Source organism: Ochlerotatus camptorhynchus, unplaced genomic scaffold (assembly GCF_037179485.1).
Source record: "Ochlerotatus camptorhynchus isolate MF236.1 unplaced genomic scaffold, CSIRO-AGI_Acam_v1.1 ptg000268l, whole genome shotgun sequence".
NCBI lineage: Eukaryota > Metazoa > Arthropoda > Insecta > Diptera > Culicidae > Ochlerotatus > Ochlerotatus camptorhynchus.
In genome coordinates this window covers 1,760,723-1,787,585 of record NW_027040758.1, presented here as the reverse complement: position 1 = coordinate 1,787,585, position 26,863 = coordinate 1,760,723, and the positions used below count along the sequence as shown (strand labels likewise).

The 26,863-nt window shown below is 44.2% G+C and overlaps 1 protein-coding gene across 2 annotated transcripts in view; it reads right to left on the bottom strand.

Annotated features, from left to right (window-relative positions):
- Positions 1–2,734: 2,734 nt before the first annotated feature.
- The window catches only part of kibra, a 118,961-nt gene continuing 94,832 nt past the window's right edge, over positions 2,735–26,863 (bottom strand). For both annotated transcript variants that reach the window (XM_065227276.1, XM_065227275.1), the window contains exons 3-9: positions 10,210–10,511; positions 9,982–10,141; positions 8,012–9,912; positions 4,264–4,522; positions 4,042–4,202; positions 3,648–3,975; positions 2,735–3,585 (exon numbers count right to left, since the gene is read on the bottom strand). In XM_065227276.1, the coding sequence (XP_065083348.1) occupies positions 3,363–3,585; positions 3,648–3,975; positions 4,042–4,202; positions 4,264–4,522; positions 8,012–9,912; positions 9,982–10,141; positions 10,210–10,511 (3,334 nt within the window). In that variant the 3' untranslated portion in view covers positions 2,735–3,362. The remainder of the gene's footprint in view (positions 3,586–3,647; positions 3,976–4,041; positions 4,203–4,263; positions 4,523–8,011; positions 9,913–9,981; positions 10,142–10,209; positions 10,512–26,863) is intronic.

Genomic DNA, 26,863 nt, shown 5'->3' with positions numbered 1-26,863 from the left:
ACAGTTGAATAAGAGCGTATTCAGCTAAGAAATGGCTTATTCAGCTTTTAATCAGCTCAAATTGTTTGTTGGGCCAACGCTTCTGAAGTTGGCCTAAGATCACCGAAATAGTATAATAGGGTCTCTATACTGAAATCCTACAACCTGTGGAGCTTTGCAAGAGAGTCGCATGCAGAATTGCTTATCCGTAAGGCCTTTCTAGTTAACTTATTTATAAGACCTCCCTAGATGACTCTGGAGATGAGCCATAAGGCCTAAGAATTCGTCACGTAAGCTCTCCGAAGTTGACTAGCATGGTTTGTAGATCTGAGTCGTCAGGACGATGGGCCATTATATTTCCATAGATGATACTTATGGGCAGTGATGCAAAATATCATAACTCTCACGTGACACTCGTCTACGCATCAACCGACTATCGCTGACAGAAGGTTTTGTCACGCAGTGAGAGGCAGAGCCATGGCAAACAACAATCACCAGTAATGGCCGTTGCTCACAAGTAAAACGTTACACTCGCTGCTGATGATGAAATGCACAACGAAAACAGTGAAGACTTCTGCAGTACGATCATGAGAAAAAGTGAAACGACAGAAGAAAATGAAAACAATGCCTACGTATTCCAAGTTCGTCTCGACAGGTGCGACTGTGTGAGCTACAAACAAAGCAGGCACCATTAAACGGAAGCTGTTGGGCTCACTCACCAACACACTCACATAAGCAAGCAAAGCAGCAACTGCTTGAAAACGAGCACAGATGAGTGTCGTGATTGTCGGGAATGACCAGATCGGTGATGGATCACAACCGAAGACGACATTCACCATTTGCATTTTACTTCTTTCGTCAACTTGATGGATGATCATGGAGAGAGCTCCGACGAGCACATCGATAGGAATGTACAAAGCGTTACTACCATCAGCTGTTTGACGATCGTGATTGTGATAGGTTGCAACTCTGCTTATGGGGCCTCAGATAGCCTAGTCAGTAAAGGCACGGTATTACCGAACCGGAGGATTCGGATTCAATTCCAAGGAAATCTTTCGGGTTGGAAATTTTCTTGACCTAAGACATTTGAAGGTGACACATGAGGCTTCTGAAATGTAATTGTTAGGCCTAAAAACTTCGATAAGATCCTTTAATTAGACTTTCCAGATCTTTGAAGGCCCCTAGACTGAAGTCATAAGAACTGTGGACCTATGCCAAAAGGTCTCCGAAGTTTTCCAAAAAAGTTACCAGAGAGTATTTGCTATAAATCCATGATATTTTTGTAATTTATGATTTAAGGACCTACAGAGTTGACCCATAGGATCATTCCGTAAGGTGTTTAGAGTTAATTCGTTGGAATTGATGAACCATCGTATTGCTATAGTTGACAGCAGAAATTGACTCATTAGGAATGTGGACTTATTACGTGAGTTCTCCAATCTATGATCTTCGAATTAGACTCCCCAACCTTCTCAAGGTCATTAAAGATATTCAAACTTGATCTATAAGGCCTCTAGCCTGAACTCGTAATGCATGTGGATCTATACGAGTCGTTGATCCATAAGACCTTTGCTATGAACTCATAGTTCTCCTCTTAAGATTGCTGTAGACAATCCATTATATATCCCGCAAGCTGTCTATAGGTGACCAGTACGGTTTGTAGATTTTATTCATAAGGATTATATTTCTATAGAGGAGGCTTAAGGCATTCGAAGTTGACCCATAAGGCTTATTGACTGAACCCATAAGGTTTCTGGAAATCACTTATCAGATAAGGGCTCCGATTCATTAGATCCTCAAATTAAGATCACCGAAATCGATCGAAGACTTCTAGACTGAAATCACATCCAACTTCACCAAAAGGTCTCCGAAGTTGACTAAAAAGACCGGAATTGACCCATAAGATCGATGATCTAAGACCTCAGGACTTATCTCGCAAGCTGTCCAGAATTGACCCATAAAGTTCTAGAAATTTCAGAGCCTATCTGATATGTGAACATATCTCGTAAGATCTTCCTAGCTAACTCATATGTGATAATGTTTACACTGTTTTCATGAAATAAATTTTCCCTAACCCAGACGTCATAATCGAGTACCACTTGGTGCGTCCATTTTCGCAACGGGCTATGATGCGTAACTATGATGCTAACTATCAAAATATTGAACAGGAGGAGAACCTGTATCCGAGATTTTGCTCTGATTTTGAAATTCCCCTTAATTTCAAATAATGTTGTTCTAAGCACCTACTTATTGGAAACCAAACGTTTGATTTGAGAAAAGTCACTTCTACTTCTACTGTATTTTAAATCAGTATCAAGAAAACTGCGCGAGAAGTTCACTAAACCTGGAAAAACGCATTTCTAATCAAATCTAAGCGAATAAAGACATCCGCGTAGATCCCAAAAACCACGTAAAACAAAACTTTGTAAATTCCAAAATCCACGAAAAGCCGTGTAAAAAGAAACACAAACCACTGTCACATTCAGACTGCTCAGCCCAGCATAGTTGTCCCATTCATTAAAACAACAATATGGAAAAAATGCTGTTGAGAGCCATCTCATCCACTTTGGCCCCAAGCAATGCTCCCCAACACGGACATCAAAATCAATGGAGGTGTTCAAAAAACCTCCCAAATCCCCATGGCTACATGTCCCATAGTTTCAGCACTATTCTCACAACTCGTATCGCAACCCCGAATCGGCTGAACCCACCCAATTAGCTCGCTTTCCCCCCCCCCCCCGCACGCTCGTTTTAATTTAAAAATATGCTTCTTTCCTATCTCTGACGACACCGATACACTCACGCTCGCACACTCATCCTTCCTGTTCGGTTTTTAAATATATTTACAAAGTTATTGCACATTCCACCTTGACTCCATCGGCTGCAACTTTCTCTCGTTCTCAGTCAGTCATGAAACACAATTCCCACCCTCCGCCCCCACATTCGCACTCATACTCTCACTGGCTAAAATCGCGCAAGCTTCGTAGGAGAAATCCTCGCAACGCAACGCGCTAACTTTCCCTAGGTAATAACGCGGAGAACTAACTATACAGCTCAGTTGTAGTAGTAGTAGTCGTAGTAGTACACAGTAGTAATAGTAGTAGGTCTTCTCTCCCGGAAAACCCAACCTTAATCAGCTTTAAAATCTTATCTCGTAAATGCACGTAGAGCTTTGGTTCGCAGAACAAAGCACAGAGTTTGGCTTCTCCTAATGTTTAGTGTAATCAAATCCCCCCCTTTTTTTTCTTTTTCTTAGAACACCATACCTTCCCAGTGGGGTCCAGCATCCATTCCTGTATTGACGATCCCGGAGCCCGTCAAAGTTGTCATGTTCCGTCATTTTTTTGTTTTGTTTTGTTTTGGGTATGCATTTTTCATTGGGTTCAAACCTCGACCCCGTATGTCCGATCAACGTCGTCGTACGAAAACTGGCATCCCTTGCTGTTCGCAGAGGAGGAGGACGGTGGTTCCGCGCTGGGATCCACCGGTTTGGTTGGAGAATTACACGAACTGGTCGACAGGTCTTCGCCATCATCCTGCTGCAGGATATCGGCTGGCAGTTCCGGCACGGAAACTCCCCGGCGGGTGAAGAAGGCCATCTTTTCTCTGTAAATAGAAGAATTCCGGTTAGGCTCCGAACTAGGTGCTGATCGCTCCAAGAAGCGTACTTGAACGAAATTAGATCCAGCTGCCCCTTGCCGGCTTTGGTTTTTCGTAGCTTGTAGATCTCCTTGGAGGTCTTGTGCAGCAGTTTGGCCAGGTGCTTCTCCTCCGGCGTCGTCGCACTGCCGGCGCTCTTGATCAGCTTGAGGAAGTCTTCGTTCTCCAGCGCCCAGGTGGCCACCTTGACGTCGTTGTTGTCCCTCGCCAGCTCCAATCGTTTCTTCAGATCACGCAGCCGGCCGATCTCGTCCGTCAGGGTTTCCAGCTTCGTTTGCTGCGCTTTCAGATCCAGTTCCAGATCCAGACTAGTACGTGGCACTGCCGGGTGCATTTCTGAAATGAGAAACAGCCGCTGAGTAACTGGAATTGGAGGATCTGTCTCCGACGGGGGCTACTTACTGTGGTACACCTTGAGAGTTCGGCTGTGATACCGCAGGGACCGTCGCTCGACGGCCCCCCGCTTGAACGGATGCGGCGTCACGGGGTTGTTGAAGTGCATGGCCGAGTCCGAATCGCTTCGGTTCAACCGGCAGATGTAGCGGGCCTTGCTGGCGACGGCACTGTTTGAGAAACAAAACACATTAGTCACACACTGGATTGCAACAGACCAACGATACCCACCTTGGCGAAAAGGTTTGCGACCGCTTCACGAGCCGATCGTCGATGACTGCATTTTCATCGATCGTGCCGTTACTGCTGCGGGCCGGATCGTGCAAACGCCGGCGGCCCTTCTCCGGCAGGAAGGCACACTCCGTGTTCGTTTCCTTGTCGACCTTCTCGACGGCGGCCAGCGCGATTGCCTCTGCGACGTCGTCCACCTCGGAAGCGACCGTACCCTTTACGCTATTCATGTACTCCTCCAGCATCAGTTGCGTTGCCGCTAGAAATGCAAAAATGGGGGGATTGATTAGCACAGGTGTCGTCGAAAGCTTTGTTTGTTTCAGGAAGCCAACTGATGAACTTCAGTTGCGTTTCAGCTTAAACTTAGGAAGTCAATTGAAGTTCAGAGATCCCGGAGAGTTCAAACAACTTTCACAGAGAAATTCGGAACACTTCTACCAGCAATCAATACGAAAATAACGATCTTAAATTGAGTAATCAATACGAAACTAACGATCTACTTGACTAGTCCATTGGTCCCAAGTACAGCTATAAGCATATCCCATTCTCGTACTAGAATCGGTCAAAGTTTGTGTTTGTTTTGATCTCGAGGGGGACGTGCTGTCTAATCAGCCTACTAATCATTTTGGTATGAAATTGGTTCCAAACTTAAACAAACTGTGTAGGTTTATTATGGCTTGTTTACGTTTGGAACCAGTTAAACGAGGTAGGCGACGATTGTCCGTATTTGACTGCCACATCCATCCCTGGGTTTTGAAACGCCTCATAAATTTGACAGAGTTTAATGAGGATTCGTGGATTTTTCTACGAATCGAGGGGTGCTTCAATTAGCTTTGGACCGAAGGTCTGGTACTTCCTAAGCCAAAAGATTCAGCATTTTTCTTCGAAACCACCTGGTCTTAGTGTTAGCAACCGATGGAAACTAACGGTTTTAAATTGGCTCACTACTTGACTAGCATATTGGTCCCAAGCAAATCGATTAACGTACCCCATTATAGTCGAAATTCTAGCACTACACTATGTTTGTTTTGATGCGCTATGAAAGTTTGACAGATAAAATGAGGGGTTCGTGGATTTTCCTATGTTTCGAGGGGTGCATCGATTAGCTTGGGACCGAAGAGAGTACTAGAGCTGAGCCAAAAAGTTGAACACGTTTCTTCGGGACCTTCTGGTCTTAGAGTTACCTCTATGCTTCTACGGCAAATTTAGAAAAGCAGAAACAAACTAGAGAATTTCCAGAGAAGCCCAGATCTTCCGAGGTAAGACTAAGAAAGGTACCTCTTGTAACAGATGCGGAAACTTCTTTGCGAAACTCCGTGGAATATTTAACCGCTTGGGAGAACGTTCAGAAATCTTCCATGGGTACTTCTGTAGATTGTCTGAAGAAATCAAAATCCTTCCGGAACCTCTTGCGAATGCTTTGGAACTGTTCAGATATTCTTTAGGACTGCTCAGAAAATTGCCATGGTAAATCCAAGTTATGTCTTACCGCCAGTTGAGAAAACCCTCACAGAAATATTTTATTGTTGTTGATATTAGGTAACACCTGGTGAATGGTCAAGGAAGTCCACGTTACATCTAAGTCAAAATCAAGAACCTTCTGGGGTAAGAACCTTCCAGGTAGGTGTTCGGGGAACCTCTGGGATAAACTCCGGGAATGTCGAGACGGATTCGGAAACTTTATTGAGAAGTTAAGGAGGCTTTCAGGAAAACATTCTTAAGAATATTCCACGAAATCTTTCAAGAAAGCTCTAGTAGCCTTCAGGGCACATTTAAAGGAGAAGCAGAGAACCCTGAGGGAAAGCTTACAGACCATTCATTGACAATTCAGGGAACTTCAACGGTAAGTTCTGGGAACTACTTGAATGGAAAATTCGAAAAATCGCTTGTACGGAAACCTAAGGTGCCTTCTAAGGAATGGTCAGCGAAGCCCAGCAAACATCTAGGTAAAAATCAACTATATTCCGTGGTGAGCTAAGGGAGAGCAGCTCCAGGACAACTGACGAAAAATGTCGATAGGACATAGGGTCGAAAGGACAAAGGGTCGAAAGGACAAAGGGTTGAAAGGACAAAAGGGTCGAAAGGACAAAAGGGTCGAAAGGACAAAGGGTCGAAAGGACAAAGGGTCGAAAAGACAAAGGGTCGAAAGGACAAAAGGGTCGAAAGGACAAAAGGTTCGAAAGGACAAAGGGTCGAAAGGACAAAGGGTCGAAAGGACGAAGGGTTGAAAGGATAAAGGGTCGGAAGGACGAAGGGTTGAAAGGATAAAGGGTCGGAAGGACAAAGGGTCGAAAGGACAAAGGGTCGATAGGACAAAGGGTCGATAGGACAAAGGGTCGAAAGGACAAAGGGTCGAAAGGACAAAGGTTCGAAAGGGCAAAGGTTCGATAGGACGAAGGGTCGAAAGGACAAAGGGTCGAAAGGACAAAGGGTCGAAAGGACAAAGTGTCGAAAGGACAAAGGGTCGAAAGCACAAAGGGTCGAAAGGACAAAGGGTCGAAAGGACAAAGGGTCGAAAGGACAAAGGGTCGAAAGGACAAAGGGTTGAAAGGACAAAGAGTCGAAAGGACAAAGGGTCGAAAGGACAAAGGGTCGAAATGACAAAGGGTCGAAAAGACAAACGGTCGAAATTACAAAGGGTCGAAAGGACAAAGCATCGAAAGGACAAAGGGTCGAAAGGACAAAGGGTCGAAAGGACAAAGGGTCGAAAGGGCAAAGGGTCGAAAGGACAAAGGGTCGAAAGGATAAAAGGGTCGAAAGGACAAAGGGTCGAAAGGACAAAAGGTCGAATTCAACTTAGAAGGACAAATGGAAATTCAGGTGACCTTTAGCATAAATTCTAGGAACTATAGAGGATTTATGAAGCTCTTCAGAGAACTTACAAAGGAAGTTCAGTGAACCTCCGTTAGAAGACCTCCACGAGAAATTGAGGGTAATCTATAAGAAAATCTGGGTTTTAGGACAAAATGTCGAAGGACAAAAGGTCGAAGGACATAAGGTCTAAGGGCAAAAGATCAAAGGACATAAAGTCGATAGACAAAAGGTCGAAGGGACAGAAGGGTGAATTGAACTTAGATGGACGATTTTAGAAATTTCTCCATACCTTTGAGTAGGAGTGACTCTCTCTTTCTGAGTTATACTCAGAGGCCGTGCACGCAACTTCAAGGAGAAGCCCAGGGATACTCAGGCAGACGATTTTGAACTTCCAAAAATGGTTAATGGAGCTTTGAGCAGCTGTCTAAGAACTTTACTTAGAACCCTTTTGAGGCTAGGAAACCTTTATGATATTTCGAAACTCTGCAAAAGCACATCCACGGAATTCCAAAATTACTGTCGTAGTCCTCCGTGAAAAGTTCTTGAAAACTGTTTTGAAAGTCAATTTATCAGTTTATTCTATATTCGCACACAAACCCTGCTAGACATAGAATTAAATGATTTTTTAATAACAATGAACAAAGAATTATTGGCTCCGTAAAGCTAATTTGATTGAGCCTTAAAAACTGAACTAGATAAAAAATCAGCTTATTATTCTGAACATACCAGCATCTTACTGAAAACACTTCTAATTCACGCTTCTCTGGTTAGTTTCTGATATTTATGTAATTCGTAGTAATCAGACAATTCAGACAAACTTTTAGATGTAAAAAAATTTCACAAATCAAAGCTACCTTTGGTGAACATTTCAGGGAATCATTCAAGCAAACCCACACCCAATAGCTCCGAAGCATGTTGCATAACACAACCTTACCTTGACTGGCAGCCTCCTCGTCGATCACCACCAGCACCTCTTCCTCCTCCTCCTCGTTCTCCCCTTCCTCTTCCTCCTCTTCCTCCTCCTCCTCCTCATCTTCCTCGTCCTCGTCGCAATCCTCCACGCCCAGCCCGTCGTACACCATCTCCAGCACTGCCTGCAGTTCTTCCTGGCCTTGGTTCCGCGTCAGCGTCGACGTCTGGGACGAAATGATCGTCGAATCGTCGGATGATTCCTCCTTAATACCCGCCGAGCAGCCCTCCAGCCCGTCCAGCTCGTTCATCGACTTCCGGCTGATGATGTTGTACCACTTGCTGGTGCCGTCCGTCGGGATGAACTCTGCCAAGCTGATTTGCGCACTACCGACCCAATCCTCCCGCTGTCCGCCGACGATGATCATCACCTTGATGTGCAGCGATTTCGTGTACACCTTCTCCAGGGGCAGCTGCGTTAAGAGCGACGTCCGGAAGACCGGCTTCACAAAGTCCGTCACGCTGTTAGTTCGAATGAAGGGAGTCGCCGTACCGGGCAGAAGAATAGCCCGGATGAACAGCTGGCACCCGTCCGGTATGCAGAGAGCCGTCAAGTTCCGTCCCTTCTCGATCGCTATACGCAGGGTACTGTCTGCCGTGGTGTACCGTATGCCGATCTGAATCTGGGCGCACTCTTTGTTGGTGAGCAGGGCCCGTGACGCTTCAAAGACTCCCGAATCGCCGGCCACGGATTCGTCACTCACCGTGGTCGAGACAGACCGGGTATTGGAGGTGGAAGACGACCGACTCAGAATGACGGCAGGTGGGATATCTAGGTACGAAGGTTTCTCGTAGATTGGCGAGAGCGGGGCGATTGCGAGCTGACGAATCTTAAGATCCTGCAGCTGCTCTTCCAGTCTCTGTTTGTCCAGATTGTACTCGGAGTTGTAACTCGGCGCTGGAATGTTGTACGGAGCGGAACTCTTACTGGACGACGCTTCGCCGCCATTCCATTCCATCTTCATGGGAGAGGCAGGTGGAGTCTCTAGAGATAAGCTGCTACGTGGCGATAACGACACTTCCGAACTGGGGTGGAATAACCGCTGAACTCGCCGGTTGATGTCGACCATGTCGATTTGGGGTTCCGTCGAGAGTGGATCACCATAGATGTCGGTAAAGCTAAGCCCACTGAGTGATCCTTTGCTGCTCGCCGTTGATAGAGATCCCAAGCTGGAGCTACTGCTGATGGAGAGGGTGCTAGCGGACAGGGATTTGAGTTGGTTTTCGAGGTGAGTGAACTCTTTGAGCGCTTCCAGGAGCTTTTGAAGTAGGGCTTGTTTCTCTTCGTGCAGCTTCAGCCGGGTCGCTATGCATTGGTTGGACTCTTCGTACGCCATGTTCAGATCTGCTTCCAGCTTCTTGCAGATGCTCTGTATCCGCTTCATCTCGGTTTGCGATCGGGATTTGGGCGTAATGCTACGGTACTCGAGTAGGAGTTGTTTCTTCTCTTGGAACAGTAGCAACCGATCCTGGTCGGATTCAACCTCTCCGGGTCGGATCTTTTCCTCCAAAGCGGCCAGCTTTTCCTGTATCTCCTTGACTCGCCTTCGCCACTCGTCGTACCGTTGGCGCATCTTGGCCATCTCCCGGGCTCCCATCGGGAAGCTGTCCGAACATAGGTCCGTTTGGGAAGCGGCGCACACCCGATCCTGCGCCAGGTTGAAAGTGGACGCATCCGGGCTCTCTTGCCGCAGCTGAAGCCTCGTCAGATCGTCCTTGACCTGCGCCAGGCTCTTCATCAGTTCCTTCTTCTCCTTCTCGCCCGTTATCAGAGATTTCTGAATCATCTTCACCTCCTCCAGTATGGCTTGGGCCTCGGTTATGTTGTAGCAGCCGTTGATGTGGGAGTTCAGCTTTTGCTCGACACTGAAACGGAAAAAATGGGGAAGGGGGATTATTTAGGTTTTCACTGCGGTTTTACGCTTGTGGACTTACCCAGACAGGGTATCGACTCCCTTTTGAGTATTATGCATTTCTGTCTGTATCCGGGACAGTTCCTTCTTGAGTCGGAACACGCGCTCCTTGGCCAGTGCGAGGTCCGCTCGCAGCAGTTCTGGATCGAACTTTGTACTACATGAGCTTGTTGAAGAACATACTGTAAGGAAGGAAAGAGAGCGAAGGTCATTTCTGCAATGTTCAAACCGAAGGAAATTGGACACTCACAACTAGTTCTACTGGCGGCCAGGGCATTGAGGTGGTTGTACTCCTCCTGTGCCAGGTGCAGCCGCTGCGTTTTCACGTTGAAGATCTCCTTCTTTGCCTCCAGTGTGTCCTGTGCGGAGCAGAGATATTCGCGAAGCATCTCCTCCTGCTTGCTTTTCCACTCCAGCCGCGGGTCCTCGAGCTGGGTCGCTTGCGAGTTATGGTTAATGTAGTAGGTCCCGATTTGCGGGTCGTAACCCTCCTCCCAGCCGAAAGGCAGCTCATTTCCGATGCAGTCGGCAAACGTTTCTGGCTTGGTGAGTCTGAGCGAAAAAATAAGAAGGAGGGGAAAATTCGAAATTAGATTGGAAATGCATCACCTTTAAGGGGGGATGGGAAATTCGAGGTAAAAATAGTCACACGGAATAACCTCAACTCCGACGGCGCATCATCATCATCAGTATAGCCATCGTGCGAAGAAGAAATATGTGCTTTGCTCGTCATCAGACCAGAACGAGATATTTTATTAAGCGCGAAGTATACGTAGGGGAGATGGGGTAAAATTCGCATGCTAAGGAAGATCCCCGTTTAATCCACAAAGTGAATCGATATGTAAGTGCAATGCTATCTATATGTTGAATTGGGATTAGGTTATTGGCAAGATATTACAATTGATATGCGTAAAGAAGATTGTTAAATTCTTGTTTAACCTGTATTCGAAATACTGCGGGGCAAAATGAGCATAGTGATTTCATGCACAGGAAGCATACATTAAGGCTTTATCTATGTTATTTCGCAATTGAATTTCGAAGGTTCACGCCTGATGGTTATGCTTTCATTTGCATTAACTTAACATTTTCCATCAATCAAATCGTTAATTTTGGAAGTGTTCTGAGATAGTTTCAAGAAATTTCTATTCTTGCGTGATTTTCTGCTAAAAATTTTCAATTTAATAAATTTCCAACGAATTTCTTCTAACTGGTTCACCGTATGGTAGCAATTTTTCGACATCATATCAACTAACAGCTAAGATAGACGGGAGGCACATTATTCCCGCCATGGGCATTTCACACCCGTTTCCCCTACGCCACAACAGGGGAGGGAAACTCTTTCGGCGAGAAATTCTTGGTATGCGAAATATTTCCTCGAACTTTAAACAAACATTTTCCCCCGAACCGAGCTGAGCGGTACCGTTGCTGCTTACTGTAGGTATTCGTGACGATGACGACTGAGCTGACTACCGCGAAGGCGATAGAGAAGACTGCGGAAAAACGTTTCCCTTGACTTGCCGATGTCGGTAGCAGAAAGTGGAATGCGTGACTCATCGGGATCCCGTGCGTGGCCTCGAAGGGGTTTGGTAAACATTATCAGGAGGTCCTTAGAAAGAGGTTGGAAATTCATCCGAATGGGACGGGCAGAGGCGGAAACAATTGAGTTTGACGTTGATGACATTTGACGGGATAGATTATTCACAGCTTATGTTTTTTTTATGTTTTCGTCATAATTCTCATTTGTTGCTTTCGTCTTTTTAACTGTCAACCAAATACCGCGCCAAGTGACCGAGAAAAAATACAAAAATGTAATTGACCTCTTACGATTTGGATCAAATTTGGAGGAGATGTTCATTTTAAGAATCCAAATGTTTGAACCTCTCGGTCCAGGCGAGCATTTTCAATTTTTTGTTATTTCCACGATAGCACTACCATAGAGGTAACTCTAAGACCAGAAGGTCCCGAAGAAACGTGCTCGACTTTTTGGCTCAGCTCTGGTACTATCTTCGGTCCCAAGCTAATCGATGCACCCCTCGAAAGAAAGGAAAATCCACGAACCCCTTATTGTATCTGTCAAACTTTCATAGCGAATCAAGACAAGCATATTCTAGTTCTAGAATTTCGATGAAAAAGGGGTACGTTCATCCTTGTACTTGGGACCGATAGGCTAGTCCAGTGTGAGCCAATTTTAAATCGTTAGTTTCTACAGGTTTGCACTACCTTCTTTTATCAATATTTACGGAATATTTAAAGCTACAATTAATATTGTAGAATGTCTTAATGAGAAAATTAGACAAGGAATCTACATATAAATTTGTTATTTTTGTACAGTGTTGCCAAATATTTCATGTTTGAGTTAAAATCCTAAAACGCAATTTTCTCAGAATGAGTATATTTAGAATTCCAATCCGACAGCACCTCATCCTTTTTTACATAAGAAATTCTTATCGAAAAAAAGTAAATTGCGTATTTCCTGAGATACAGCATTTTTAAGTTAAGAATGTCAAAAACTATGAGAAAAAACATGCGTTCAATGTTTCTTTCCGCCCGCTCTTCGCAGTAAGAGAACTAATTTTTCTCGCCTACTGTTTCAAATGTTTTTTGAAGCAATAAACATGAAATCGAGTTAAAATAAATTTACAGTGATGCCAAATTTAAGTTTAATTTTCCAACTAAAAACATTAATGGAATTTGTCGTGCTTTCTATTTGATATTATAGCATCGTCGTGTTCCGCAGTCTTTATAAGATAAAAGATAAATTAAACAAAAAAGTTGAAAGTAATGTTGCTGTGGTATAGAGTTTTGGTAGTGAAATACAAAACATGACAAGGAGGAGTTAATTTTATTTTTATTTTTTCAAAACAAATTAAATTACTCTCCAGACACATTCTTTGGAATGGTAAACATTTTAATTTCTTTATTACCTCCATTCAGAGGCGTCACGTGACTCATTTTTTTACCTGTGTACCAAACTTTGTTCGTTATAGTTTACCACAACATATAAGTTTTTGTTTTTTTTTTTTTCAATGCTCCGTGAATTCAAGGGACATATTCTCAATTACTATATTAATCACCACCTAACGTAACATTTGAAGGGCCTATCATCTAGTGTAAACAAAACTTGTATGGCCCTTTTCGCACTAACCGAAGTAGGAGGAATTGCAAAACTTAAATAACTCTCGTTTTTATCACAAGGTTAACTCTTTCGACTGAAGTGTAATGAAGAACATCCGTCAAACACTTCCGAAAATATTTTTTGATACAGAACAGTGTCAAAATCTACAGAAAATTCATGAAGTCCCCTGGGTAGCAAACTTGAATTAATCAACTCTTTATTCATCATAACAACACTATCAGAATGAACCAGGGGAAGCTAATAAGTTTTGAAAGGCGCACCGGCGCAACCATCGATAATTGAGAGATTTACAACTGACAAGAGAGCGAGAGCGAGCCTTTGCGCTCTCACTCTCCATTACTTTCTTTGCCTGCAATCAGATATCAAAGTGCACAGTGAGAAATGCACGCTTTAGGCACCCATACATTACAAATCCGGAGAATTTTGAGATTTGGGCGTAATTGCTTTTGTAAACAAACACGTCAATCACCGATTTCGTGCGAATAAAAGAACAATCTAGCAAACAAACTACACCAAATGGTAGAGGAACCACTCCTTTACCTGTTTGTGTATTAGTTTTTGAGGTTGAGCTTCAATTCGCGAGAAATTGTCAAATCGTCGTGTTTACAAAAGCAATTACGTCTTAATCTCGAAGTTCTCCGGAAATGGTGTTCTAATTTCAACTCACACAATCAAACAGATCTGCAAGTATGATACACGTCCAAAGCGTACCAGACTGCTGTTTCCGTGTTGCTCCCGTTTGACGCGTGACTGCTGAAAGTTTTAATTATAACTAATGCTGCAAACCGTCATGTATTGTGGAAAATTTGTGGTATGTTTCAAGCGGTGATAGAAGGTCTGCTTGGCCTACATCAGACATTTGACCATTCACAAACTTGCCACCCGCTACCCAAAAATGCTCGCTTTTAGGTGCACTATTTAACAAGTTTTGTCATGGTAGTGCTATCGACATGCTTAGAAATCAATGCATTAGGGATTAGGAAGACCATCCGAACTGAATTTAATCCTTTTTGAAGCAAACCAAGGTCGAAGATTTAATTGAGCCACATTATAAAATAGTGTATTCATGGTCACTTGTGGTCTGGAGTAAAGAAGTACAGCTATAATGTGACCATACAATCTATAAACATCTAACCGCATTTTTTTTTTTAATTATTTACCCCTGTGTCGTGCACAGGTTGCACATGTGGACGCGACGCCACTGCCTCCATCTACAGAGGGTCTGGTATAAGAGAGGAGTGGACTGGCTGGCACTCCTCTCTTATACTAGAACCTCTCTCCATCGTCTTGATCCAAAGTCAATTATCACAGACAAACAGGCAAAATGCTTAATATAATGATTATCTTCACTAAACGGTTAGTTTAATTATTTGGTAAAGGGTAGCGTTTCCACAGGCAGCACAATTTGCCATCTACTATTCAGTTTTCTGTTTGAACACTACCACCATTTGTTGAGTATTGTGCCTTCGACAGTCTAGTCAAAATATGGCAATAGTGCTTTTTGGACGATGTTTTAAAGCTCGATTCAAAGTAAATCTGGACGCACGGTTTAATACACCACCGCGCCCCTGGTGGTTGGAACAAAAAACGTTTGAAAGGCATTTGTTGTTGTTTCATTGACGAAGAAATTGGCGAAAAGTTCCCAAAGTCAACGGTGAGTCTTGTAATCAAACGTTACAAGGATACTCTGAGTGTGGATAGAGCACAGCGCATCTATCATAAAAGTGGCACTAGGGACAAAGAGCGGATGAGAAAGGTGTTGAGGTACGTGAAAAGCAACCCAGGTGACTCCTTTCAAGAGAAGGATATAAGTCTTTTTGTGCCAGTAAACATCCGAATCGCTCCCTGAAACTAAATTTGGTGGCCAAAAAGCGAGCAGGATTACACTATACGAACGAGTTTTTACGAAATTTGATGGCTGTATTTTAATGGATGACGAAACATATGTCAATTATAAATAAATACCCGGACGAAAATTTTACCTGGCAACTGGTCGTGGGGATGTCCCTTCCAGGTATAAATTTATTTTTGCTGATAAGTTTGCTCGGAAACTAATGATTTGGCAAGGAATCTGCAGTTGTGGCCTTAAAACCAAGGTTTTCATCACATCTCATACAATGAAGTCGAAGGTTTACATTAAAGAGTGTCTGAAAAAGCGGATTTTACCCTTCATTCGGCAACACAAGACCAACGTTATGTTTTGGCCGGATCTAGCCAGCTGCCACTACCATAGAGGTAACTCTAAGACCACTGGGTCCCGAAGAAAATCATTATTATTCTTGGCTCACTCAGTACCAGAACAACGGTCCCAAGCAGTCCCAAGCTATTTCACTCACCCCTGCATGTTCTGCATGAATCCACACACCCCTGATGTTATCTGTCAAACTTTCATAGCGAATCAAAACAAACATAGTGTAGTAATAGAATTTCAACTAGAATAGGGTACGTTAATCGTTTGCTTGGGACCAATAGGCTACTAAAGTGGTGAGCCAATTTAAAATCGTTAGTTTCGTATTGATTGTTGCCACTACTCTAAGGAGGTACTAGAATGGTATAAAGCGGTGGTGTAGTGGTAAGCATGGTTACTTCTCACCCCAGCAGGCTTGGGTTCAATCCCAGTCGGTGCCGCCGGGATGTTCTAAGGCATAACATCTCTGATCACGCCTTCCTTCGGAAGGGAAGTAAAACCGTTGGTCTTCGGTTCATGAGTTGATGGGTCGATAGGGTAGGGTCCAGGTGTGGGAGCTGCCTCTCTGGCGTCGGTGGCATTGGTGCTCAGCACGGAAAACAAGATCGACGGAAAACAAATCAAGGAAAAAAAATGATCAATTTGTAAAACTATAAGCGAAATTTTCCAAATCTTCAGGGAAATTCGCATAACTTCAGGCAAGTCTAAGAATCTACAGTGAACTATAAAGTATTTCACAAAAGTTTGGAGATCCACTGAAAAAATATTCAACATCAGAAAAGTTCGTAGATCTTCAGAACAAAGCTACAGAACTTTGAAAAAAATTACAGAACTTCTGAAAAATCACAAGAATGGTCATAGATCTTTAGATAAATTTGAAGACCTTCAAGAAAGTGTGCAAATTTCAGAACTTCTGGGAAGTTCAGCGATTTAAAAATATATTAATACGATTTCAGGTAAATTTGTAGATCTTGAGAGATACATTTAAAACTTTAAGAAAGCTCAAATATTTGCAGATTAATTTTGAGAAGTTAAAGTAATTTAGGAGATCTTCAGGGTAGCCCGAGAGCCTACAGATGATTTTTCAAAACTTAACAGAAGTTTGCAGGTCTACTGAGAAATTCTTGATGGTTAGAAAGAACCGGAACAGCAAAGTTTAAAAGTAGAATGGATTTTATTTAACGACTAGCTTGAGTGGAGTCTTGAACAGGAATGAATAGTTTTTCACCGTTGTTTATTTAAGAAAACTTAGGTTGCTAGGGGTGACGTTCGGTCTCCAAGGAGGTGATCAGCACACTGCGTTACCGATTTACTCCAACACCCCCCCTGAATCGGTCAGTCCTAGGAGGGTCCTCAGTTCGCGGAAACGTCCAGGTTCCAGGGGCTTGATGAACGTGTCCGCTATTTGGTTTGCTGTATCAATTGCTTCGATTTGAAGTCTTCCTTGTGCCACATGGTCGCGCAAAAAATGGTGCTTTACATCGATGTGCTTGACACGCTTGCTTTCGGTGTTTGTGGCCATTGCAATGCACCCACGGTTGTCTTCGTACACCTTGAATGCCGTGTCCGGTCGAACTTGCTTCAGGTCTTCAAGGATTCCGTGCAGCCACAGCCCTTCGGAGGCCGCGGCACTTAAAGCTGCATACTCGGCTTCACACGACGACAGTGCAACGGTTTGTTGCTTGCGGCTTGCCCAAGACACGGTGTTCCCAAAGACCTTAAAGACGAAGCCACTAACGGATTTCCTATCCTCAGCATCCGATGCCCAGTCAGCGTCTGCGTACCCGACAAGTGCCTCGGCGTCGTCGTTTTGCTTGTACTGGAGCTTCAAGTTCTTCGTTCCCTTCACGTAACGGACCACTCTCTTCAGGGCTTGCCAGTGGGCCTCATCAGGTTGAACTTGGAAGCGCCCTAGGTATCCAACAGCGTAGCATATGTCCGGTCGAACACACAGCATCGTATACATCAGGCTGCCCAGCAATTGACGGTATGGATGCGACACAGGATTCGCAGCTTGTGGTGGCAGGAAACAGCCTTTCTCCACAGCAGCTTCTTGCGCCAGGTACATGCATCCGGTGGCGCGGTCGTATCGGATCTTCATTCCAAGGAAATGATTAACCACGCCGCAATCCGTCATCTGGAGCTTCTTGGAAAGAGCACGCTTGATCTCCTTCACCAGGTCCAGTCGATCGCCAGCAATGAGCAAATCGTCCACGTAGATGATTATGTATACCCCCCCTCGATCGTCGATCCTGGTATATAGACAGTAATCATGCCGGGAACGGGTAAAGCCGAAATCCAGCAGAAGGTCGTTTAGCTTGTTGTTCCAACAGCGGGGGCTTTGCTTGAGTCCGTACAGCGATCGATCCAGCTTGCAAACGAAGTTCGGCGGTGCTGCAACTCCTTCGGGTATGGCCATGTAGACGTCTTCTTCAAGCTCACCGTAGAGGAATGCGGTCTTCACATCGAGTTGGTGAACGTGCATCCTTCGGTGGGTTGCTACAGCAAGAACGGTTCGTATCGTGGCTAACTTTGCTACGGGGGAATATGTTTCGTTGTAGTCGACTCCGGGCTTCTGTTGGAATCCCTTCGCCACCAAGCGCGCCTTGTAACGGATCGGTTCGCCATGCTCGTCCGGCTTGATTCGGAAGACCCATTTCGATTTGAGCGGAACCACACCAGCAGGGCATCTCACCAATCGCCAAGCATGGTTGTCCGCTAGCGACTGCAGTTCCTCACGGACCGCTTGCTGCCAAAGAGCTTCGTCGGCTCGTCCAGCGATCTCCTTGTACGCCTCCGGGATATCGAAGATCGAACGCTCGGCCTCATCTCGTCCAACGGAACCGTCAAATAGTACATCGGAAACGTTATGGGGAACATCTGCAGAATGGGATTGCGCGGCAGTGAAAATTTTTCCAACTAGAAATTCTTTCAACTTACCGGGGAGTCTGCGCTCCCGTTCGCTGCGCCTCGGGGTTTCCATTTCGAGGTTTGAACCACGGTCTAGTTGCGAAGGGAGCGCTCCGGTTTCTTCAACACCGTCGTCTTCAACCTCGCCTTCTTCATCATCAGTCAGGATGTCGTCATGTTGAGCCACCAGCGGCTCATCGGGTTGAACGGACTGTTCAGGGGTTTGCACGTCTTCCTCATCTTGATCCTCGAACTCGTACGGAGCAACAACCAAAGGAGTTTCGTCACGGATCTGGGTGGCAAACGGAAAACTGTTTTCATCGAACTTGACATCTCTGGCTAGGAATAACTGCTTCTTCTCTTTGTTCCACAGGCGGTAGGCGTTCGGCGCATAGCCGATCATCACAGCAGGCTTGCTTTTCGGATCCAGTTTCTTCCTCTGTGCCGTGGACACCCAAGCAAATGCTTTACAGCCGAACACACGTAGTTTACTAACGTCCGGCTTGTGACCAGTCCACATTTCCGCAGGAGTCTTCCAATCAGATACCGCGGTGGTTGGACTTCTGTTCGTCAGGTATACCGCCGCTAGAACCGCTTCATTCCACAGATTCTTCGGAGTTTGGGCTTCAATCAGCATCGCACGCACCTTTTCGACGATTGTCCGATTGAACCGTTCGGACACTCCATTCTGCTGTGGTGTGTACGCTGCGGTTGGCTCGACTTGGATCCCCTTGGAAACGTACCAATCACGCTGGTCATTGGAGCAATACTCGCGCCCTTGGTCGACAGTCAGCTTCGAAATCGAATGTCCCAGAGCGGCACTCGCCATGGCCTCGTACTCTCGAAACTTCTGGAACACCTCGGACTTCTTCTTGATGGGATATACTACTGCAAAGTGCGTGTAATCATCAATAAAGGTGACGAAGTACCGAGAATCATCCCAAGCCGCTGGTGTAATTGGACCGCACACATCGGAGTGCACTCGTTCTAGAGGTCTTGTAGCACGGACTCTAGTACCCGTGAATGGTTCTCGGCACTGCTTTCCGAGAACACAAACATCACAAAAATCCAATTTATCTGGTTTCTCGGGAATACCTGTTACCATGCCATGCTTCGCGAGTGTCTGCAAACTCTTGCTCCCCAAATGAGCCAGTCGACGATGCCACAGGTTACCAGTCACAGCTCCACACATGTTGGCCGCCACCGTATCGACACGGAGATCGAGCTCGTAAAAATCGCCCCGCATGGGACATCTCGCAATCAGGTCACGACCTTGCTTCATGATCGCTTCCTTTTTCGTGAATGTGACATCAAGATCCGCTTTTGCCATCTTCTTCACAGATAGCAAGTTCGCTCGAAGATCTGGTACGAAGAGGACGTTCTTCAAGCTGATATAGTTACCTTCCTTGTTGACGCCGTTGATCGTGCCACTGTGCCGGGAAATCAGGGATTGATCATCCTTCGCCACGTTTATGACGACAGGGTGCTTCAGCTTCGTGAGGTCGGCGAAACAGTGCTTCACATTCACAAGGTGGTCCGAGGCTCCGGAATCCAGCTTAAAGGAAACTGCTCTCTCGTCCTTTGTTTGGGAGCATCTCCCGGTCATAAAAGCCACCGCCTTACCTCCAGCAGCAGCGTTAGCTTCAGCGCGCCCATCTGTCTTCAACTTCACACGACAGTCCTTGGCCTTGTGCCCCTTCTTCTGGCAACGGTTACACTTTCCGGTGAACTTACCAGGCTTCTGCTTCGATCCTTGGAATGCTGCAGGTTTCTCTTGGCAGGAATCCGCTGCCCGGTCGGTTTTCTTGAGCTCCTCGGCAAGAAGGCGCTCGCCAACAACATCCAGTTTTAGGTTTTCCTCACCTAGATTTTCCAGTGCCGTAACCAACGGATCGAACGACTCGGGAAGGGTAGCAAACAGCTGGGACACAATATCGTTCTCTTCAAGCTTCGCTCCGGCCAGCTTCAGTTGTCGGATCAGCTCTTCGAAGGTTTTCAGGTGATCTTTCACAGACGAACCTTCCATCATTCGTAGCTTCGCAAGTTGCTTCCTGACGAATGTCTGCGACGAGACGGACTTCTTGGCGTATGCGGATTCAAGGCTCATCCACATCTCCTTGGACGTCTCCTTGTCCCGCACCAAATGCAGCAAATCGTCATGAACAAATGACGTCAGCAGGAACGCCGCCTTACCGTCATCTTCCTGGAACTTCGTGAGCTCGGCCGCTTCCATCGGAGGATCCTTCTTGATGATATCCAACAGCTTCACGGACTTCAGATACTTCTCCACTCGAAATTGCCAATTGTCGAAACCGGTGCCCGAGAACTGCGGGATCCCGTGGACCAAATCCTTGCGTGAGTCGCCCATAACCTCTTGATTGTTAGAAAGAACCGGAACAGCAAAGTTTAAAATTAGAATGGATTTTATTTAACGACTACCTTGAGTGGAGTCTTGAACAGGAATGAATAGTTTTTCACTGTTGTTTATTTAAGAAAACTTAGGTTGCTAGGGGTGACGTTCGGTCTCCAAGGAGGTGATCAGCACACTGCGTTACCGATTTACTCCAACAGAAATTGATTGAGCCTCAAGGTTTTTTTTTTTCGTAGATCTTGATAATAGAACTACGGAGCTTCAGACAACTTTACAGAATTTTAAAGATATTTGTAGGAATTTTTCAGAAAGTTGCACAGTTTCTAAAAAATGTGAGATCCTCAGAAAAATTTGTTAAATGTCAGAAAAGTAACTCAATTCCAAAAACAAATCGCAAGTACAAAAGTACAAGATTTGCAGAACTCCATGGAAGTTTGAAATAGATAGATCTGAAGAACTCCAGAGAAGTCCGTAGACCTTAAGAGAAGTCTGTAGAACGTCAGAAAGTTCATACTTTTTAGAAAAATTTGCAAAACTTTTGCAAAACTCACAGAACTACGGGAAAGTTTGCCGATCTTTAGAAGTATTTACACAACTTCAGAGAAATTCGTAAATCTTCAGATAAATTTTTAAAACTTCAGCGAAGTTCAAATATTTTTAGATAATTTGTAGAGCTTTGGGGAGTTTCAAAGACTTTGCAGAACTTTATGGAAATCCAAGAAAACACAAAGAAATTTACAGAACTTCAGAAAAGTTCGGAGATCTTCTGAGAAATTTATTGAACTTAAGGGCAGTTCGTAGATCTTTGGAGCAAAAAGTTTACAGTACTTCAGAAAACTTTACAGAATTTGTAAGAAATTTTAGGAACTTCAGAAAAGTTCAGAGGGTAGATCGTAAGTCTACTGAAAAATCTGCTGAGGTTTAAATAAATTTTCAAAATTTTATTGTGGTTCTTGGATTTTAAGAGAATTTTCCAGAACTTCAGGTAAATTCGCTGATCTTTAGAGATAATTGCACAACTTCTGAAAAATTAGTAAAACTTCAGAAAGCTTCCGGAAAGCTCAAACAATTCTAGATAATCTTTTAATTCTTTAGGAAATTGTGTAGATGTTCAGAGATATTTGCAGATAAAGGGTGATACGGTCAAAATTTGGTCAATATCAACTTGACGTATTTCTTTCAATTTTGCATTTAAAAAACCTGAACACCCTTCATTTTGAAGGTGTGTGTGTGTAGAATGTTGCTCCTATTTTGATTTTGGAATTCACTCTTCAGTTGTCAAAATGCCGTCCAAGCAAGAAGAGCAGCGTATCAAAATTTTGGTCGCGCATCGCGAAAATCCGAGCTACTCGCACGCAAAGTTGGCAAAATCGCTAAAAGTTGCCAAATCAACCGTTACAAATGTAATTAAAGTGTTTGGGGAACGTTTGTCGACAGCCAGGAAGTCTGGATCGGGGGGAAATCGAAAACCGGAAGCCGCTGAGACGACAAAGAGAGTTGCCGGTAGTTTCAAGCGAAACCCTAACCTCTCTCTCCGAGATGCCGCAAATAAGCTGGGTGTATCGTCTACAACCGTGCATCGAGCCAAAAAACGAGCCGGACTATCGACTTACAAGAAGGTAGTGACTCCAAATCGCGATGATAAACAAAATACGACGGCCAAAGCGCGATCCCGGAGGCTGTACACGACGATGCTGACGAAGTTTGACTGCGTGGTAATGGACGACGAAACCTACGTCAAAGCCGACTACAAGCAGCTTCCGGGACAGGAGTTTTATACGGCAAAAGGAAGGGGAAAGGTAGCAGATGTTTTCAAGCACATGAAACTGTCAAAGTTCGCAAAGAAATATCTGGTTTGGCAAGCCATCTGTACCTGTGGCTTGAAAAGCAGCATTTTCATAGCTTCCGGGACTGTCAACCAAGAAATTTACGTGAAAGAGTGTTTGAATAAACGTCTGCTGCCTTTCCTGAAGAAACACGGTTGTTCCGTACTGTTTTGGGCGGATTTGGCATCTTGCCATTACGGTAAAAAGGCCATGGAGTGGTACGCCGCCAACAACGTGCAGGTGGTTCCCAAGGACAAGAACCCTCTTAACACGCCAGAGCTCCGCCCAATTGAGAAATACTGGCCTATTGTCAAGCGGAACCTAAAGAAGACCAAAAAAACTGCTAAGGGCGAGCAGCAGTTCAAGGCAAACTGGCTTTCTGTGGCGAAGAAGGTGGACAAGGTGGCTGTACAAAATCTGATGGCAGGGGTCAAGCGTAAGGCCCGGCAATTCGGATTTGGAAAAGCGGAAGCCTAACTGAATATTTTTCCTGAATTTTATACTAATTGAACTTGAAAAAGAAATTTAATTTGATTTTTTAAATAAACGATTTCACCGATTTACACGCGTTTTCCCTTGACCAAATTTTGACCGTATCACCCTTTATTCATTGAATCATGAAAATCTACAGAGAAAATTACAGAACTTTCGAGAAATTCGTAGATTATTAGAAATTTTGCAAACATCAGAGATAGTTGTTGAGAAATCTGTAGAACTACGGAGAAATTTGCAGATCTTCAAGAAAGTTTGTTCATCTTTAAAGATATTTTACCAGAGAACAGAAACAAAACTTCAGGGACGTCCGAAGGTCTTCAAAGAAATAAGCAGAATTGAGTTCTTAACAGAAATTTTCAGAACTCAAGGAATCATGTAGATCTATAGAGAACTTTTCCCACTAGCTTGTAGAAAGTTGGTATCGACATCCTGGCTTTCCTTCATATCGCAGCTCTTGAAGGACAAGATGAACCAGATCCCTGCCGGTGTTCCTCCTGAGCAACCATTTCATACTCCAAAAAGTTCACCTTCTCCTTCTCATTTTATTTAAAATAATAAACGCAAATACGCCTGCCGAAGCTAGAGAAATTTTCCGGAAATTCAAGATGGAAGTATTTACTTTTGATTTCTGATACAGTTTGTTTTGAAATCTAAATTGACAGTTCTTTCGACATGTGCAAGCAGTGTGAACACCAGCAAACAGGAGGGGGGTTCGAAAAAGGGTGTTGAAAGCAAATTCGAGCAGATTTTACATTATGGCCGCGGTCAAAATCAGACCAAGGAATCAGATAGTCTAAACGGACCTTAAGTATTATGTTTCAAACTAAATTATTGTCAGAACTTCTCGAGTAGCTAGTATTGTGATATTGTGAATTAGGCAGATACAAATTTCGTTATGTGTTTGTGTGATGTTTTGTTTTGATGGTGTGCTTGAAATATAGAGGAATTTGTACTATCCTTTCTACCGACTCAAAATTGTTATTAGAAACGGTTGATATTTTCTGGAGTGGGAAAGTGTGAGCGCCGAAATGGTGTTTCGTGGTAGTGGTAGAAGGGCTCTTCGAACTGCACTGTGCGCTGTCCTGGGCAGGCGTGATTTGCGGTGGTGTGAGAGAGTCAACTAGCTCTATTTGCTTCTTTCATACCGGCGCACAATGTAGGAATGCTTTTCCCCTCAAGGGAGAACCGTTGCGGGTTAAGCCCACTCGACTTTAGCATGATTCATATAGGCCTATTCTGCGCGGCATGTGAGGTGAGCTGACACGCTGTCACTTCTGAAGTGACAATTGTCACCTCGCGTTAGGTGACTCTCCATTTCATTTGCACGGAAACTCACCTCACCCGAGGTGACAATTGTCACTTCACCATCATTTCACTGTCATCTCACCTCACACGCCGCGCAGAATAGGCCTAATAGTAGATTTGTATTAGATATTCTTATTGTCCCTTTTCCTTTTTAATCTATCTCTTTCGCTCTCCTCCAGTTGCTCCGAAATTTTTAGAATTCATTGAGATGGTGGTCGAGTATTTGAGAATGGATGAGTAATAGATATATTACATAAATTAATAATACACTAGCTGAGTGTGCCCGGCCTTGCTCGCGATTCAATATTAGTTTTAGTTTATGTGCCGATTAAAAGAGCATACTATTTTGTACGTAGCCCCCCCCCCCTCTCTTATCTAAGGGGCTACCCCCTATGACCTCCACATGCCAAATTTGGTTCCACTTGCTTGATTAGTTCACGAGTTATACAGAAATTTCTGGTTCATTTGTATGGGAGCCCCTCTCCCCCCTTACAGAAGGGGGAGGGGTCTCAAACCATCATAAGAACCTTTCCCGGCCCGAGGGGGACGACTCTATCTACGATGCAAAAAAGATTGTGTTTTGCTGTGGCTAACTGCGCGTACGCTGAGTAGATAGAAAGAAGATTGATGACGATTCTGAAGATTTCCTGCAAAAAGATGATGAGCGATGCAAGTAGATGCGGCAAATGAAAGAAGATTTTCCGAAGATAGATTCGCTAGTGTGAGATTTGTTGAGCATCTAAACTTGAGATTTAGATGTGTCGCCCCCCTCGTCCCGGCCCCAAAAACCCCTGCATATAAATTTTCACGCCGATCGATTCAATAGTTTCCGAGGGTCAGACAGATAGACAGACAGAAATTCATTTTTATATATATAGAAGATAAAGATACACATAAGCTTAAAAAAACAATATATTCTGCCAGCATCGTTTATGGAGTGTTTACACTTGTGCTGATTAGCGTGCTGGTGAGCCTGTAGTTTGCAAACCCACGGTTATTAGCATGATGTAAACAGTTTTTAGGTGCTGATTATCATTGGCGCGTCAGGTTAGTTGTTAGCAAATGCTCATATAACTGCGGAGAGATTTTGTGTGTTGAGTCCGCAAGCGAGTGTCCCGCGCGTGGAAAGCGTTTTTTTGAGTATTTGAGTGTTCGAAAGTGAGTGCAAGGCAGATAAAACTAGGCAGCAGCAACCAGCGAACGCTTCCTGGATGTGGGACTAGGCACTGGAATGCTGGACGTGGTATGCTATGTCAAAACCACCAGGAATGCATTTGCCAATAGATGTGCGAGAAATTTAATTCCGGTTCAATTGGGGCATATTGATTTGACGTAGAACTACGTCTGTGATTTCTATATGGGGGTACAGTTGTGAAAACCGAAAATGGAACATGTAACGAAATTATGAAAGATGCTGAACGTTAATAACTCAGCTGCCCCTGGACCAATTTCAATAATTTTATCACCAATCGATCAGAAATATTAATAATTATTGATTTTCAACAACAAACACGTAAAAGCCAAACTTTTTATGTTTCACACATATTAGAGGGGTATTTATACACAGAAAAAAGTTCTGAACGTTAATCATCGTCTAATTTTGAGCATAAGTTGGAAAATGGAAGCTTAAGGATGACCACCAGTCTTTTCGATACGTTATCTTCCTTTTTATTGCAGTTTGAGTTTGAGTTTTTCCTATGCCTACTAATCGATTCGTACATTTCAGCTGTTCAGAAATATAGGTCCCGCCAACTTGACCATGGTAACCAGCGGTGTAAGTAAACATTGGACTGTTATCGAATCGAAAAATTCCAATCTTATCGATATCGATTTCAATAAAAGATAAACAATGCGCTGGCACTACTATTTCGATATCCATTGTCGTCATTCAAAACATCCTGCCACAGAGTCTAATTAAATCGAACCATTTTCGCCATGCACAAGTCGATCGAAAATATCATTACGAAACAGAGGCAAACCAAGCCGTACGTCGTCGTCATTGTCATTACCGGCTCCTACAATGCAAACAACGAGTGCGCTAAATAAATAAAAGTCTCGACATTCCATTCTTATCGCTCTATAAACAGTATATATACCATTATCTTCCTATACCGATGCGTCTCCGTCACCCAGCAATTTGACTGAAGATAGTCGACGCCTCAGCCCACTCCCCTTCGAACAAGCATGACACAAATAAACAATCGAATCGATTCGATTCGCTTGCAAGTAATCACGACATTGACGATGATAGCAGAGAGGCACTACCGAATGTGCAGATTATTGCAATCACCTAGCTATCATCATCATCATCGTCGTCGGAGGTGGCGAGGTGATTTACCTATGTACCTATAGACTCTTGACGATTCCGAATGGAATTCAACGTCCTACGTGATAGAATGCGCATAGCACAGCGTCCCGCAACGAAGTGCCACCGGATGGACAGACCGCGCGTCATAAGCCACCGTAAGGATTACGCTAATAATTGCTAAGGAATTTCAAATATTTGCATGTCCGAGACGGTGTTCGAAAATCAATCAAATCACGTTTTTCCATTTCCACACCGCACCGAACCGTCGTGATCGTGAATGGTGGACGTGGATAACGATAACGCGTGGTTTTGGCATTGATTGGCAACGGGTTCAGAAGGTACATTCCTGCTAGCTGCGTGCCCTG